The sequence below is a fragment of the Ambystoma mexicanum genome, chromosome 13 (genome assembly GCF_040938575.1).
Source record: "Ambystoma mexicanum isolate Mex_15411 chromosome 13, UKY_AmexF1_1, whole genome shotgun sequence".
Lineage (NCBI taxonomy): Eukaryota > Metazoa > Chordata > Amphibia > Caudata > Ambystomatidae > Ambystoma > Ambystoma mexicanum.
Genome location: NC_090938.1, coordinates 593,248,797 through 593,266,616, shown reverse-complemented (window position 1 = coordinate 593,266,616; position 17,820 = coordinate 593,248,797). Strand labels below are relative to the sequence as shown.

The window sequence follows — 17,820 nt, the reverse complement described above, 5'->3', positions numbered from 1 at the left end:
GGGGTTCAAAGCACAAAGCTGCATACCCTTTTTGTGTGTACCTCTCACCCACGTTGCTATTGAACAGTGTGTGAAGCCCGACCCTGTTACTACCCTGGCCTTACATTTCATGGTGAAACCAGAGTACAGGAATCCTGTAAATTCATGGGATTGGTAACTGCCTTCGTTCTCCACAAGAAACATGTAAGCAATGCCTTACACAGGTTCGGAATTGAGATTCAATGAGCAAGAGCTAAAACCAGCTCCTGGGTGTCAGGCATTACCCAGTAGGGAGGAGCTACCGCAGGGGAACCAGGACCTACCAGAGAAGATCCTTTTACATTTTGTCCATTTTGAATGAACTATTGTGTTTAAATGTGTATTAGATGTGTTCTAATTCTTCTTTATTAACACTCAAGTACTGAAAGCTAATATCGGATTTATATGTTTAGAAGGCATCAGTTGGCCATAGGAGTCAAAATTAGCTCCTGGTCGCTGTTGGTTTCAAGCTAACCAGGCTCTACTACGCTAGAAGCAGGAGCTAAATAGCTCTCAGCTCCCCTCAATTTTGAAACCCTGCTTACAAATGGTCACTATATAACTACACTTCTCTGTTGCACAGAGCCCCATTGAATCCTTTTGGAGAGCTTTGGTTACTGCTCTAATGTCCACGTAAGTATCCAAAACAGGGAACATATCTAGAACTCTTGTGAACATTGTCTCCTGGGACAAGGTTGGACTACTGAAGCTTATTTCCAAGTGTTGGTGTGCCTTATCATTTTATAAGACTGCTCATATATTCTAGCATCTCGCCCACCCCACTTTAGATTGGTAACTGTATCTTACATCAATGACTTGATCTCCTTAGTCTAAGCCCAGTCACTCTAACAGTGTGAGTTTGGTTAGATATTATGTGAACCTCGAAGGTCCACTAAGGTAGAGCTTCCCAGAAACCTACACTATTAGTAGTTATGAAAACCTACATAAAACATCATGAGTGGGTATTGTGCAACTAAAGAGGGATACAGTTCCAGGTTTTCGGGGCTGGTTTGGAAGAGATTTCCCACCACACCCACCTTATCTAAAATGAAGGAACCACTGGTAGGCTTCAGGTGTTAGTGTGTATGAAGTGATTCTGGATTTTAGAAATGTATTTGGTGGACTATGAGTAGAGTTTTAAATTCAATTTGTTGTTGTAGCATTGGAACCCAATACAGGGACCTGGAAAACAGAGTGATACGAGCTCTTGTGAAAAGGGGGGCCCCCTGCATTTTGGGACCACAAGAGGCCTTTACGAGCATCACTTCATAAAAATATGAGGATGGTGCTTATATGCTCACCTTTGCTACTGCTCCGAAGTGACATCTTCTCTACTTCCTCACTTGCATCCACGTGTACTGGGGCCGGAAGGTCAGTTGCTGGGTTTGTGAGCAGCCCCCCTAAAAAGGATGAATAATTTGCTATCTAGATTATTTTAATCAAATCAATTTAATTAAATACATTTTAATTTCATACTCGAGTTCCCTACAGCAGTTTTTAAAGTTCTTCAACTAAATCAAACTGAAACTATTTCACACAAGTCATACATTTCTATCATATGACACAGAGGGCTTTCAAAACAGAATTCCATAACTCCTGCTTCCCTTTGGAAAAAATTACTTCCAGGTCTGTGTTGATTGTGATTACGTATGGACTTACTTAATCACATGATGGCGTGTAATGATGGGATTTATTTTTATTTTTATTCATTTTATTGGGTTTTTTAAAACGCACCTAATACAGTACCTGAGTTCGGTTTCTAAGCGCGGATCCGGGATTCAAACCTCTGTTGCTCTGCATGGTCTTGTTCCCAAGACCAGCACGTTGCCCCTGTGCTATCCTCCGTTAACCTTTAGGTCTCTCTTGGGATTTGAGCCTCTTACTGTGAGACTTATTGCTTTTCAACATACTGCATTTTGACACAGAGTCACTGAATGATATGACTAGTTTAAAACAATAACAGGCCTTCCAGCATACCATTTCTGCAGGTAGATGTAAAAACGTTTTTCTTATCTTGCGTAATACATAGATTACTGGTGTGCCAATTCATCTCCAAAAAAGAAAAAATAAGAAAAAACTGGGGCTTTGGCCAACATGGCAGACTGGTGAGACGCTTCTCTCTGACTCGCTCGGACCATCGGCCTGACCAGCTACTTTAAAAGTGTTCTGCACTGTCTTTTTGAAATCGGGACAGCCGCGCGGTGTCCTGCACCATCGAGACTGCCCTGGAGGGCATGGTTACTTCTGAGGGAGTGACTGTAGGCGGCGGAACTAGGTTGGACCCGGTTCCTCGTATCCAAAAGATGGCAGCCATGGCGGGAGCATGCCTGGGGTAGACTGGAGGATGGCCGGAGTGCCTACCGTGCCATCTGACGACGCTGCATCGAGAGCAAAGCTCGGAGTGCCTCTGGGGAGCACCTGAGAAGGGACCTGCTCCCGTAGGAATCAAGGAGGCAGAGAGGAGGTAAGCCGGAGCTCGGCAAGCAAAAGTGAGGCCGGGGGCAGAGGATCGACCCAATGTGTACTGCCTGTTGATGCCGCAGGGGAGGAGGTTTGGGCAGCCAGTTTGAAGAGCGCAGCTCCTACTGTGGGCCAAAGACCAAGAGCGAGAGCCCCCTGCGGTCGGCGGGGCCTCCGGCTCGCGGCACAGAGGCTCAATAGAGCCGCCCCCAGGCAGATAGATCTCTGAGGCAACGGCATGTGCAGTCAGCATCCGGCTGCTGAGCTTTAGGAACACACTTTACTTTGGCGAGCATTGTAGCCATGCCTGGGCGCATGGGCTGTGCCATTTGATAAAGGAAACCCAATGCGCACTAATATGAGCATTTAATGCAAGCTGTATCTGGGCGCACGCGCTGCACATTTGGAACAAGGAAACTTGATGTGCAGGAATATAGTCATTATACTGAGATTGGCCATGAAGTGAAGTGGGGTTCTAGTCCTTGGGGCGTTTCTTCTGCCGTTTTACTTGCATATGAGCCAATGAGTGATTAACCTAGGTTAAACGTACATTGGACCAGCTGGTGTTTGTGTTTTGCTACAGCATATGTGCCTGGGACCCGAGCGCAGGCGGTGAGACACAGGGCAAGAGGGAGACCCTGTTGTCTCAGACCCCAACAGCCTGGCACAGAGGAGAGACCTTGATCACCATTTAGCAGGCAGCCGCTTGTTCATGCAACCCCGGGACTAGGGGCAGCATGCCCATAGCGTGGGCACCCCAGTGCCTTGACCTCCCCCCCTCCTCCATGTCCTGGCCCCTCACTCCCCCCCCCCCTTTCCCTCATACCACCCGGCATATGTCATACATCACATGTTGAAAAAACAACTCAGACACCTTATAAAGTTGGAAGAGTAAAATGCCTCAGCAGCTTTATTTTGCATAAAGTCTTGGAGTTATCTTACAGGCGATCCGTAATTCACCACCACAGGTATACTACTGTGTGCGGCTACCTAGGCATCCCTTGCCCTCCCCCCCTCTCCCTTACCCTCCTCGTCCGGTGGACGCCTCAGGTTGAGCCCGGCCCTTGCTATTAACCTCTCTCTACCCCTGGCCGTTTGTAGATTTCCCATGAGCGACTTTTGACATAGGCCCCCCCTTTTTCTCTAGGTCTTTGTTGGGAATCCCCTGCCCCTCCCCCGACACTTCACCGTGTCCTGTGTTTGGGTCTAGGTAAAACCGGCAGCCACGCGGTGCCTCGCTAGTGATCAGGTTCCTATACCGGCATCACCACAAGTGCCCCAACGTTACACATATCCCACATCCGTACGTTAAAGCCGACACCGCCCTCCGGTGCCGGCCCACAACTTTCTGCCTGCCTATATGGTCATCGCTTTGCGATGCCCGTCTATTTTTTGGCCTTTCTACTCTACTCTGTCCCCCCCCTCCGTCCCCCAGGTGCCGCTTGTACCGGAAGCCCTATCCTATCTATGCTGCCCCCCATGTCTCCCTTCCGTCATTCCGTGCCCCTAAATCCTCCCAGTTCCCTCTCCCCCAGGCCTCCCTGTGGAGTCTGGCCCAGTGCCCCCCCTGCCAGCATAATATCTCTTAGGTGTACCCTATCCCATCTCCTTCCATCCTTTCCCTCGCTTGCTCCTCCACTCACCAGGTCCCCAGTTTTTTGGGTCCCGCCAAACTCCCCCCTCCCTGCCGTTTCTGCCCCTCCATCTCCTAGCTCCATTTCCCCCCAGAGGCAGACTTCCCAGCCCTTTTCTTCCGTACCCCGTCTCCTGTCCCCCAGCTTTTGGACCTTGCCCCCCCCCCCCTTATTCCTTGGGGCTGGCTTCCTCCCCCCTGTTCCCTCTATTCGCCTAGCCCCACTATCTTGGATCCTCCACCTCCCTCCCCCTCATGCCCCCCTCCTTCCGTGAAGACTTCCCCTTGCTGATTTTGTCACTGTTACCTGAGCCCCCCGTAGTCTCCACTTGCTCCCCCCCGTCCGACTTCCCTTGATGGCCTTGATTGTGAGTTTATGTTGATTCCTCCCCCCCCCCCCCGCAATTTTGGGCTTGGAATTGGCTCCCAAGTCCCCTACGTCCCTCCCCTTTTTCCCGGGGCCTCCCCTGAGCCTAGTACTCTTGGGGCGCCGAAAGATCTAAGCTGTTGGCTGAGCGTTCCCCTATGGGCCTGCCAGTACTTCGCTACAGGGATCGACCTGTGACTCCTCCAAGACTCTCTGCTGGTTGCCGGCGGCAGAGAGTTCCCCCTAGCCTGCACAGGTCGCTCCATAGCTGACCCTTCCGCTTGCTCTGTTGTTCCTTGGCTGGTGTATGGCCTCCTTGTCCCCCCCACCCCCCGTCCTTCCAAGGCCTTGCCGCCCCTGCCTCCTTGTCCCACAGCCACACCCACCCCCGTCCTTCCAAGGCCTTGCCTCCCCTGCCAGCCCGCGCACCCTACACCCAGGCAGCAGTGAAGTAAACGCACTGGGGAGAGGGGGGGTCTGGTGGGGGGGGGTGTACGAGTTGGGCTGAGGATATTCCATTTGTTGCCATTGCCGGGTTGAGGACCTAGGCCTAGGTCAGGTTGGTTCGTAACTGTGATGGAGTAGGCAAATACCTAATTTCGAACCCTACCTTAAATACGCGATGCCCTTATGTGTAGTTTGTTTGAGTGGGTTTGCAATTAGTTCCAGTGAATTCGAGTGGATTCTCTACTGCCCCCTTCAGGAGATGCCTCTCCGTTAATCCGCACTGAGCTCTTGCGGCACGTTACCTTGTGATGCTTAACTGGTTGGTTTAATAGAACTGTCTTGCCCTACAGATCATGCTTGAATGTGGTATTTGTGCTCTCTCCCTTGCCCCCCCCCCCAATTCCCGGTGTCTGGTTCCGTACCCCTTAATACTGTGCCCCCTTACTCCCTCTTTCGCCGGAACGAGCACCTCAATCCCCAGCCATTCTCTGCACAGGATGCGGGGGCTCGAAGCGAATGTGTGGTGCTCCGTGTGGTCTTGCTCCCAACATTGGTCAAAACTATTGGCCGCATAGTGAAGTAACTCGTCAGCAGTGCCATGGAAGTGGTTTAAGGTTGAATTCATATATAAAGAAATTGCGCTGTTTTAAAATATTATTTTGTACCTTTCCTTTGGTTGGAGGTCAACTTAGTTCAGTCTTAACACTTACCCACCACAAGGCATTGCGAGCTCTTTGTCCCCCCAGCTCTTACTCTCATCCCCCCCCGACATAACATTTTCTTACCCTACAACGCCACGCGCCCCCTGAATGAGCTCCATGCCAGGTAATTCACCACAAGCCCTGCGCCGCGCTTGAATATATTTGTTATAGCATTTTCCGCCCACGGAACATTGGTCGGGGCGCTGCTATCCCCCGCAATTTTTTGCCTTAGGGAGAAAAGGATCCAAAATGCGCGCCCTACCTTACTCCTTTTTGCCCCGCCATTGCCCTAGCTGTTTGAGTACTCCGCACCATTGTAATATCTAACAGCTCCGTTTGGGTGACTGCAGGCATTTTCCTGTTTTACCTGTTTTCGGGCTGTTGTGTCTCTTCGTCTTCCGACCTATATGCGTCCTATTGCCTAAACCTATTATTAACTCACTAAACGCAAGTGCATTTGCCCTTCTGTACCCAGGACCGTCGTCTTGTAACTGTGGGCCCACCTTTACCTTATGTTGTTCCCACACGTGGCCACCTTGAAAACAAAAGACAAAGTTAGTATAGGTCATGAGACATTAATTTACTTCACCCTCATAATGGCCACCCTCTGCAAACTAGTGCTACCTCCTTTCCTCACTGTACACTGAACTCCGACTGAAAACCCGGACTGAAAAGCCCCCGTCCAGCCGAACAGTTAACAAAACATTACCATGTGACCTCTTCTTCCTTTGCACAATCGTTTGCTAGCAATACCCTGCATTTGTGATGACTTGTTTGATCCTTGGTACATATAATCTCATACAGTAATCCTATCCGTGGCTAATCCGTATGTAATACACACTTTCCAACCTTTTGGAAACCCCGCCAACCCTTTGCACCTCGGTCCCTGCCACGCAGACTACCCATGCAGCCCACCGTCGCTTGGACCATGTGCCCCTGCCAACTGGAGTGTGGTAGCTCCCAACTACCCGCCATCATGCCTCTGGCCGGGGGTCCCCGACAAAGGCCATGTTCTCCCGGTTCCTCCACTCTGCGGCCTCTCTTCATACGCTGAACTTTGCTCGCATTGGTCTACTGTCTGCACTGCCCACCCCCCACCCCCATCCACCTTCTCCCAAACTAGCCGCCATTGGCCCATAGGTTACACAACCGGGCCTCCGACCTCCGCACGCCGCGGGCCTCTCTGTTACCCGTTCATGTATATATACCATTTGTGCATTTCACTCATTGCGCTCCATATCTTGCTATGATGCCATTTCCTCCCCCCCCACATTCACTGCCAACCCCGTGCACCTCAGCCCATGGAAACCAGCCCCCCTTTGCAACAAGTTCCCATCGACTAATGCCTGTACGTAATCCAAATACAGCTGCACTCATTCATCTCTTTAAAACGACGTCCAGAGTAGCACAACAATGAGGCATACCTTGACAATGAGAGCCCGCCTGAAACGCAGGTGCCCATACAATGATTGGGCTCTCCGCAGAGCGCCCCACTGTGCGTTGGCCTATTTTTTTTTTTTTTTTTTTATGTCTTTGGAAGTCAGTGCCCGACTGAGCGCGCTTTCAACCGAGGCCCCGTCCTTCATGGTGCACTTGACATTAATATTCACCATGTTAACCTAAAGGCTATCCCTCTCACTGGGGCGAGCCTTCAGGTGAACTGCCATCTCCTTCACCCACCTCGAACCTCACGTTTGGACCAGCTGTGCTGTGTGCGCTTTCTGTGCCAGTTTAACTGTGTGCATCTAACATACACTTGTGTATAGGCGCGTTATAAATGCCGTATCATATCATGCTTTCTTCCACACTGTATGGTGCCGGTGCCCCATTGGAAATGACACCCTCTCCCTAACCCGTTCCTGCCAGGCTACCTCACTTTGCCGTGCCCCGCCACCAACACGCATTAAAGTAAACAGTCCCTGGCGAAAACCCTGCAGCCAGCTCGGTGGTTCCCCTCCTCCCCCATTTCCTTATCTCTGGCGCCAGCACAGCATCTGGCACCTGGGTTGGTCGGAATTCTCACCTGCATTGCCCTTCCCCCATCTAACTCACCACCCCCACCCACCCCATCCCCCTGCGATTTCTCTGCACAAATCTGATCCCAACTACAACCCCCGCAATTCCCCACGCTGCAGAACGTATCCAACCATATCTGTTTGCATTTTCTTTCGCTAAACCGTACCCGCCATGTTAGTGCATGTTTGCTGGCATCATACATACAAGCCCCGATTTTGTATATGCCCGTTGTGCCCTTATTTCCCACGGCGAATACTGCTCGCTTTGGCGCCCTAACACACAACTCTTGGTCACTCAAATCTCTTGTTTGACCCTCGCGCTTGCCGCCATTACTTACGCGGTTCCGCCACCCCCCCACTACCTTTGAAACTCCATGCAAAACTCCGGAAGCGACAAATAGCCTTGCCAGCACCAGTTTTATCTCAAACTTGCTATCCCCTGCGCTCGGGCCCCAAACTGAAGTCACTGGGTGACCCTTTAATTTCCCGCCCGCCATGAAATCACAGAGCCGAATGATGACCAGAACTATGGCCCTGTGCGGCTTGTCCAAGGTCACACCATGCGCACACCCGTTTGCCTCGCGGGTAAGTTGCGTTTGTGTAAGTCTAAGTGTAAAGGTAGCGTGGACTAGGCTTACCCTCATGCTGTTCTAGCCTGTGGATCACCTCGAACGCCGCAGCGCGCGCATGACCCACTGAGCTATCCGACTAGTTCTGAGCTCGTGGGGCCACATATTCATCACATTAAGCGCCCCTTCTTTCTCTCAACACCCTGGCAATATTCACTGCTCACACAAAATTTCCGTTCTTCCTAGAATTTGACTCTGATCTTATGGACCCCCCCACCACGAAGACTTCCTACAACTTTATTTCTTTCAGGTAACGTCATTTTGTAAAAGCAAGGCGCTATAACCACGTAGCCTCCCCTCATACGTTTGGGTAACAATGCTATTGTTGCGCTTTAATGCAGCAAAGAATACTGCGAGAGATGCAGGAGCAGCAGAGGGACCCTTGACCTACCACGCCACCCGCCATTGCCCACGCGGTGCCCAATGCAGTAATCCCCTTGAACCTTCCTCAACCCTACTCATAGCCCTATACGTGCTGCCTATCTGAGATAGCGCGCATCATGCGGTAACCCCCCCCCGCCTACTTGCATATTGCTCAACATATTATTTATTATCGGCATTATTTCTTTATATAAATTTTTTTTTTTTTTTTTTTAATTCTGTTACAATTGTTTACTAGCAGTAACTTACCTTTTCTTCGTTAATGCTCCGATCCGAAGCACTCACAGGACTCCTTCAGCCACCACTTGCATCGACTGGAACTCGGCCCACAGTGAACACCGACCCGGGACACCTTCCCCTTCTTCCCGGAACTGGTCAACTCCTTCCCTGGAACCGCAGGAACGACACGCCCTGGACCGCTTCCTTCTTCGCACTGGCACACGAACACATCGGCAACGTTGGCGAGGAGCCGACAAAGAGATAAAACAAAATCCACGATCCGGTGGGGGCAGGAAACCGAGGGAGAATGTGTTTGGAAAAACCCGTGCCTTTATGAGGCCGGCTTCTCCCTAGGCTCCCTGCCCCGCCCCTTACATTTCGCGCGCTCCCGTCCGCGGGCTACGTGTTCCTCCCCCACCCCTGCCCTGCTTGAGTAGAGGGGGGAGGAGGCCGGCTGGGCAGCCCCCACTAAGGGGCGGCGCCCGCCATGCCACCTTCGCTGGCGCGTTCGCCCGCCAAATCAGCAAAAAACAACAAGCGCTTTTGGCACCATCATCTAAGCCTTCACCAATGCCTGACAACATGGAGAAGGACATAAGGCAAGAACCAAAGCCTCAGCCTGGAGCAACAGTAACCCTGGATTTCCTTTAGATGGGCTTGGGAAGGACATTAAAGACACCCCGCACAACGAGGTAGCAGGGTTGCGCAAAGGGAAGTTGGACTCAGCCTGGAGATTAGAAAGCAGGTAGGGCCCCTTGGAGACAGGGTCGGCCAGAATGAGTGATCCCTGACAGTTCTTGAGACGGAATTAAGGAAGGTCCAGGACGAGGTGGCCGCCGCACAGGAAAATATGGAACTACTAAGAACAAAATGTGACGTCCTGGAGAATAGAGCATGCTGGGTCAACCTCGGGAGGGAGTCGAGGGAGACGACAGGACTGCATCCGACAACTCTTCCTTCATATCATGACCAACATCCCCATGGAAGCGATTAAAATCAATAGGGCCCACAGGGTTGGCCCCAAAAGTGATGACATCACGCGTTCCCCTCCAGGGACATAGTGGTGAAGTTCCAAGATTACAAGGTTAAAAAGTCAATCCTAGCAGAGGCGTGGAAAGCTAATCCGAGTCCAATTTCGGGACTCCACAATCCAAATTTATCAGGGTGTCTCTCCATCAACCTCGGGGAAGAGAAGAGCGATGAAGCGGCCACAGAAGAACTGCACCGCCAAAACATCTGACATAAGTGAACATACCCTTTCAGCCTACAATTCAAGCTGAAGGACAAGATACATACGGTTTTCACCCAGGAAGAAGGAGCCTAGATTTTAAATATTCAACTCCAGTCTGGAGATGTCTACCGATCAACAACAGCCAGCTTTGGCATTCGGGAAGCAGGATCCTGGGGAACGGTGCAAACAGGGAAAAATAGAGTCGGCCGTTGATGGCTACTGCAATCGAGGACCCTTGAACTCTTCATTTAGCATTAGTTGCTGTATGATTTTAGCGATTAATTGGGAACATCGTACTTGACATGATTTTAAAAATCATAATTAGTATCTGTTTTATACAGTTTTACTTTTGAAAAGTTTTTTAACTGTATTTTATGGTGTCTGTTTTTAGATTTTTGTAGTCCAAACACGGATGTATTTAAATTGTGCATTGCTTAAAGGTTTTAAACGGAAGAAGAGCTGTTTTGAACTGAACTGATTCATTTAGCAACCACGGTGCAAGGGCCGATTGAGTGTCCGAGCTCTACCTGAGGTGCCACTCTGACTTTGTTGGTTACATGTCAAGTTAACTGAGACATGTTTAAAAGTTAGAAATGTCAGTTTACCGTTAAGTTTTTAAGAGATATATAGTCGGGGGGCGGGTGGAGGTGTGGAGGAACCTTCCAAAACTGAAGTTATACCAAATGGAATACATGAAAGGGATATACTGGGAGTTCTAGTGAACGTTAAGGCTAGGGAATGATGTATACAAAATGACCGACAGTATAGGGTACTATTCAATTGACAGTGGGGCATGTTTAAATCCTTTGTCGCGGATGGGGGAGGGGAATCGTTTGACAGCCACGGTATAGTGAGAGGCAATCTGCGATCCAAATCATAATGGCAGTTAACATGACCACCTTGAATCCTCGGGGCCTAAATAACCTGAGCAAGTGCACACGATTATTTGAGGAGCCAAAACATCTTCAAATACATGCAGTGGCGCTACAAGAAACCTATCTGTTAACCAAAGATCAACGTAAGCTTAGAAATAGAACCTAACTATACCAATTATTTTCATTTTTGGAAAGTAAGCAGGCCTAAGTGGTGATTCTTATACATAAGGACCTGGGATTCACACACAGGAACACAAAGAGAGACACAGAGGGCAGGTACATAATGATAAGGGTGACAATCGCAGGAAACGTGTCAATTCTTCCATTCTACGCAACAAACACAGGGCAAGACACCTTCATGCTTCAGCTAATATCTCAAATGGTCTCTGGGTGTCAGGGGGACCGAATTGATTTAATAGACATGAATTTAGTTTTGGATGGGGCCATGGATAGGTCGGTTCAGACAATTTACTCTTCAATGGGGGCGGCCTCGCAAAAACTGAGACAACAACTGCTAGACCTGAATCCAGTAGACACCTGGCGCATCCAGCACCCCAACGATACTGCATATACCTTCACTTCCCACTTGTAACTTCATTGGTTACATCCTCATCACGTTAGGCCTGGCTCAACTGGTATTGACCTCAGAAATAGAGCTTATGACTATGAATGACCATAATATGGTTTTGGTAAAATTAAGGGATTGGTCAGGGCAACAGAAACATCCACACTGGAGGCTTCCCCTGGGATTGCTAAGGGACCAGGTGTGCCTCAAGAATTCAAAAAAGAGTGGTCCGGGACTGCCTAGCCAACAATCATCCTGATGATATATCAGTAGCCATTCGGTGGGATGCTCTTAAAGCGGTAGCAAGAGAAAATATCATCGCCAACTCAGTAACGATTAAACAAGTAAGGGGCCTGGCTGAAACGCAACTACTTGAGGAAATTAAGCAGGCTGACAAGACCGATACTGCAGCTCCAACTAGGAGGCACTTGAGGCAACTTTTAGTGTGGCTAAAAATCAACTCAGACTCATCAGAACTCAGAGAACAGAGTGCAACATGTTGGGGCTGCATCAAAGATATTTTGAACAGGGGAATATACAGAGAAAGCTGCTGGTACACCTCCTGAGACAACAGGCGAGCCGCTCGTTTATGCACTCAGTGCAAGACACTTAAGGGCGGAAATGGGGTAATGAGGACAAAAAAATAAATATAATCCATGAATACTACACCACACTCTATACATTGAGCGCTCCTGTGTTAAACCAGAAACGACCCTATCATATGTTTAGTATGTTGGCCAGAAACCAATCGCATCATGTGACAAACATCGCAATCCCAGAATCGTCAATAATAATTAATAATAATAATTTGGCATTTATATAGCGCTACGAACCCTCAGGTATCTGAGCGCTGCTTATTATTACCCACGGTGTGTGGTGCTCATTTATCGACCTCGGAAGGATGAAAGGCTGAGTTTGGCCCCGCCGGGATTCGAACCTGCGTTAGCGGACTCTGCACCGATGTCAAAGCGAGCGCTCTACTCGCTGTGCCACTTGACCGGCATGTAACCAGAGGGCGTCCATTTTGTGAAATGTCGGCCATTTACTTTTTTCCTTTCTGTCAAAACGCTTTGCAAATGTATTCTATGCTTCGAACTCGCACACAGTGCGAGGCCACGGCTTGAACGCTGAAAAACTAACACAGACAGGAATGTCAACCTGTGCAGAAATACATTGTTTTTCTCTCTCACTAAGTCCTTGAAGTCGAACAGAAGCCGCATCCAATCAGCAGGCCAGGTGCTGGGTTGTCTTGCAAATGCTGTAGTAAAAGGCAGTTAAAACATGACTATATTCTTTTCGCAGTTCTCCTTCGCAGAATGGTATTTTCTGCTTCAGAACTATCTGACCTTTAGCTCATGACCCAAGTCATAAAGATAACATAATAAGGAATGTTTTCCCTGCTGAGAACACAATATCCTTGCTGAGCCAGACGCTCCATGTTCCCCATAACAGAAAGTTGTCTCTGCTTCTTTTGCTAGAATAACTATGTTTAGGCTGAATGAAGACTTGTCTTAACGTGTCATAATTGTCATAATTGTCAATCACTGAACCCTAGCCTGTAAGACATGTTGTGGGCGGATCGAATTGCCTTCATAAAGATTATGTGTAATGTATGGGATACATTACTCACCGTAATCGTATTTCTGATGCTTGTATCTGCTTAGATTCACATGCTGTGCATAGGCCGACATCTAGTGGAAGCTGCGGAGTATTACAGTTTGTTTTTCGAAAGTCGAAAATGGGCGTCGACACAGGCGTGCCAGTAATACTATCCCTAGTGTGACGTCCACTGTACCCAAGATCCCTCACGCGTGTAGGATCCTCAGATTGTATTTTTTCTGACATGAGGAAGCATGAGGAGTAGCGTGAGTACAGATAATCCAAGCAGATAGACAGAAAAGGTAAGACTACAAGCAATCATGCGCCTTCTCTCGGAGGGGAGGAAGGGTGGGTCGCATGTGAATCTAAGCAGATACAAGCATCAGAAATACGATTACGGTGAGTAATGTATCCCTTCTGAGGCTTGTGGAATCTGCTTAGATCACATGCTGTGCATAGATTAGCGAGCAGTACCAGAAGAAGGAGGTGGGATGTGAGAAGGGTCATGAGCAAACAGGTGTCTTAGAACCGCTTGTCCCACTTGTGTATCTGTCTTGGAATGAGTGTCAATGCAGTAATGCTGAGTAAAAGTGTGAATAGAGCTCCAAGTAGCCGCTTTGCAAATGGTGTCGAGGGGAACATTTGCAATGAAAGCCAGAGTGGCACCAATGCCTCTAGTAGAGTGGGCCCTTGGCGTAAAAGGCAGAGTCTTGTCAGAAAGAGAGTAACACAGCTGTATACAGTTGATAATCCACTTCGAGATAGCGCCCTTAGAGACGCGATCCCCCTCTCTGCCTGTAGCTACGGAGACAAACAGTTGATCTGTTTTCCTTAGCGGTCTGGTTTTATTTACATAGTATAGGACCGCCCTACGCACATCTAGGGTGTGTAGTTTCACCTCAGCCGAGCTTTGCGGGTTCTGGAAGAAAGCCGGAAGCTCGATGGACTGGTTTACATGGAACTTGGATATGAATTTAGGTGAGAACCTAGGGTGTGTGCGTAAAACCAGTTTGTCCTTGTGGATAGTAAAGAAAGGATCCTGCACTGACAGAGCCTGAATTTCACTGACCCTTCTTATGGAGGTAATGGCTACTAAGAAGGCCGTTTTATAAGTCAGGTGTTTGAGACTACTTTTATGCATGGGTTCGAATGGGGGTCCCATGAGCTTAGCTAGCACCACGTTGAGGTCCCATCCTGGCGGTGGGTTCGAAATAGGAGGGTGAAGTCTCTTTACTCCTTCCATGAAGGCTTTAACCACTGGTACTTTCCACCACGAGACCTTGTTATGGGATGTGGTGTAAGCCGAGAGGGCTGCCAGGTGTACTTTCAGCGAGTTAAAAACCAACCCTGCATCCAGCAGGTGGAGCATGTATGTCACAACGTTGGAAGGAGTGCAATCAACCGGGTTGATTTGTTTATTCTGGCACCAGATAACGAATCTTTTCCACTTATCAAAGTAACAGTGCCTTGTATTTGGTTTCCTGGACTCCTTTAGAATGTCCATACACCTCTGTGGTAATTTGAGATGTCCAAACTCTATGACTTCAGGAGCCATGCTGCTAGGTTCATAGAGTTGGGTTCCTGATGCACTGTTTGACCCTGTTGCTGGGACAGTAGGTTGTACCAGGCTGGGAGTCTGATGGGTTCGCACACCGCCATCCTGCGTAGGTGTGGAAACCATGGTTGTCTCGCCCACATGGGAGCAACTAGGATGAGCGTCATAGATTCCTTGTTCATCTTGTACACCACCTTCCTGATGAGAGGAGTTGGTGGAAAAGCGTACGCAAACATCCCTGACCAGTTCATCCACAGGGCATTCCCTTGGGAGTCCGGCTGGGGGAACCTGGATGCAAATCCTGGGCATTGTTTGTTTTCGCTTGTGGCGAATAGGTCTATAGTGGGGAAACCCCACTGAGAGAAGAGATCTTCTACTACGTCTCTGTGAAGGACCCATTCGTGTTCTTCTGGGAGGGAGTTTCTGCTTAGAGCATCCGCTAGGGAATTGAGCTCCCCTGGAACATGTTGCGATGACAGGAAGATGTTCCGTCTGAGTGCCCATATCCATATTTTCTGGGCAAGCTTGGACAGATTTGGCGAACGAGTCCCCCCTTGCTTGTTCAGATAGAACATGGCTGTCGTGCTGTCCGTCCTGATCTGCACCGACAAGTTCAGTAGATGGGGCTCGAACGCCCTTAGCGCTCGGAATACTGCCAGAAGCTCTAGCAGATTGATGTGGTTCTTGGCTACTGAGTGAGACCAGAGACCCTGAGCTGTGTGGTGGAGATGGTGAGCTCCCCACCCAGTCAGGCATGCATCTGTAGTCACCACGGCTTGTACTTCGGGATCGTAAAAGGGTTTCCCCTTTGCGAGATTCTCTCTTGTCCACCAGTGTAGGCTCTGTACGAGTGTTGGCGAAACGACCACTAGATCGTCCCAATGACCACTTGCCTGAGACCACTGTTTCGCCAACCATTCCTGCATGGGACGCATGCGCAGACGCGCGTGGGGGACCAGGTAAATGCATGACGCCATCATGCCCAGTAACCGCATAGCTTTGCGTACTGTTATCTGTTGACCTGACTGATAATGCGGAATTTGCAGAAGTATATTCCGAATTCTCTCTTCCGAAGGGAAGGTCAATCCTTTCTGAGTATCTAGGATAGCTCCTAGAAACTGTTTTGAGGTGCTTGGCACCAGACTTGACTTTTTCTCGTTGATGGAGAAGCCTAATTCGTGGAGGAGGTCGATAGTCCTCTGAATGTTTGACCTGCAAATTCCTGGGGTTTCCCCCGTTATGAGCCAGTCGTCCAGATAAGGGTACACCGGGATTGCTTCCCTGCGTAGGTGTGCAGCCGCCACCGCCAGTACCTTGGTGAATACCCTTGGTGCTGAAGCTATCCCGAAGGGCAGTACCTTGAATTGGTAGTGGCGACTGTCCACCTTGAAGCGCAAGTACTTTTTGTGCGCTGGGAGCATGGAAATATGAAAATAAGCATCTTTCATATCCAAGGTTGCCATGTAATCCCCCTTTTTTAGGAGGGGGATTACCTCTTGTAGCGTGGTCATACGGAATTTTTGGGGCTTGACATATTTGTTGGCAGGCCGTAAGTCCAATACTGGGCGCATTGTCAAATCTTTCTTTGGCACAAGGAAGTAAGTTGAATAGATACCCTTGTTTACCTGGTGTCCTGGGACGAGTTCTATCGCGTCCTTTTCTAGCAGAATGGCGATCTCCTCGAGAAGGATCCTTTGATGCTCTAGGGAGTGCACTCTTTGTCGTGGAGGATGATTCCGGGGACGCTGCAGTAGTTCTATACAATATCCTGCGGATACTGTTGACAGCACCCATCTGTCTGAGGTGATCCCTTCCCAAGCCTGGGTGAAGGTGGAAATGCGTCCCCCTACTGGGGTTGCGTGGCAAGGGACCCTGAACTGAGCGTCACTGTTTTGGTGGAGGCGTGCCACCGCCCTTGTTGGGGCTGCCTCTGCCTCTTCCACGACCTCTCTTGTTACCCCTGCCGTAACTCTGGGTAGACTGCTGGTTGTTATTCCATTGTGTACCTTGTCCCTGGGCATAGTTGCCTCTTTGTGAATTTTGGCCGCGTGGGCGACGAAAATTATTGTTCCCCCTCTGGTTAGGGGGTTTGTTGGTAAGCTGGCCAAGGGATTTGAGAGTCTCATATTCATCTTTGGCATTTTTAAGTGCGTCTTCGACCGCTTTCCCAAACAATAGGTCGGGTTCCACTGGCTTGTCTATTAAAGAAGCCTGGGTTTCTGTCTTGAATCCCGACTGCCGTAACCACGCATGTCTCTTGATAACAGTACCTTCTGCTATCAATCTCCCTGCGTTGTCAGCGGCGTCGAAAGTTGCTTTTAAAATGCAACCAGACACGGCTCTCCCCTCTGCCGAGATCCGAGCCAGCTGGCCCTTAAACGGTTCTGGAGCAGAGGCAATGAGCGCCGCGACTTCTTCCCATTGATGGCAATTGTAACTAGCCAACAGGGTGGTGGAATTCGCAATCCTTGCTTGGTAGGCGGACGTTGAGGCTACCTTTCTGCCAAACCCGTAAAGTTTTTTGCTCTCCTTGTCGGGAGGAGCTTCTGATGAAGATAAGGGCGTGCCAGCCCTCTTTCTAGTGTTGGTCACCACTAGGGAATCTGGTTTAAGATGTCCCTTTATATACAGAGGGTCAGACTGGGCTGCCCGGAAAATCTTTTCAATTCTGGGGTTGACAGCTCTGGTGAGGTTAGGATTCACCAGGGAAGGATCTATTCTTCGTTGGATGGATTTGAGGATAGGGATGGTCTGAGCGACCGGTCTTCTCTCTCCTACAAACTCCTCCGCGAAGTCCCTTTCCTCCTGTACACCGTGGGTGTCGATGTGGAAGTGTTCCGCTGCTCGAGCGAGAACCTCGTTAAGGAGGGGCTGGTTATCAACTGGAGAGTCAGTAACTGGGGCTTCGCTTTGTACTGGGGAATCTACTCTGTAAATTTCCTGCTCATCTTCTCCCTCCTCCAGGTCCTCATCCTCTGCATAGTAATCTGTCCCGGTTTGTTCTTCCATAATTGCAAACTCCTGGTCCTCTTCAGGGAAAACTTGTCCCTGATAACTGGGGAGTGGAGTAGAATATGGAGTGGAGTAAGGCTGAACCTCGAAGGGTTCAGGTCTTTCGACCCGGG

The 17,820-nt window shown here is 49.4% G+C and overlaps 1 protein-coding gene across 2 annotated transcripts in view; it reads right to left on the bottom strand.

Annotated features, from left to right (window-relative positions):
* The window catches only part of EZH1 (enhancer of zeste 1 polycomb repressive complex 2 subunit), an 834,444-nt gene that overhangs the window by 367,474 nt on the left and 449,150 nt on the right, over window positions 1-17,820 (bottom strand). For both annotated transcript variants that reach the window (XM_069634417.1, XM_069634418.1), the window contains exon 8: window positions 1,320-1,418. In XM_069634417.1, the coding sequence (XP_069490518.1) occupies window positions 1,320-1,418 (99 nt within the window). The remainder of the gene's footprint in view (window positions 1-1,319; window positions 1,419-17,820) is intronic.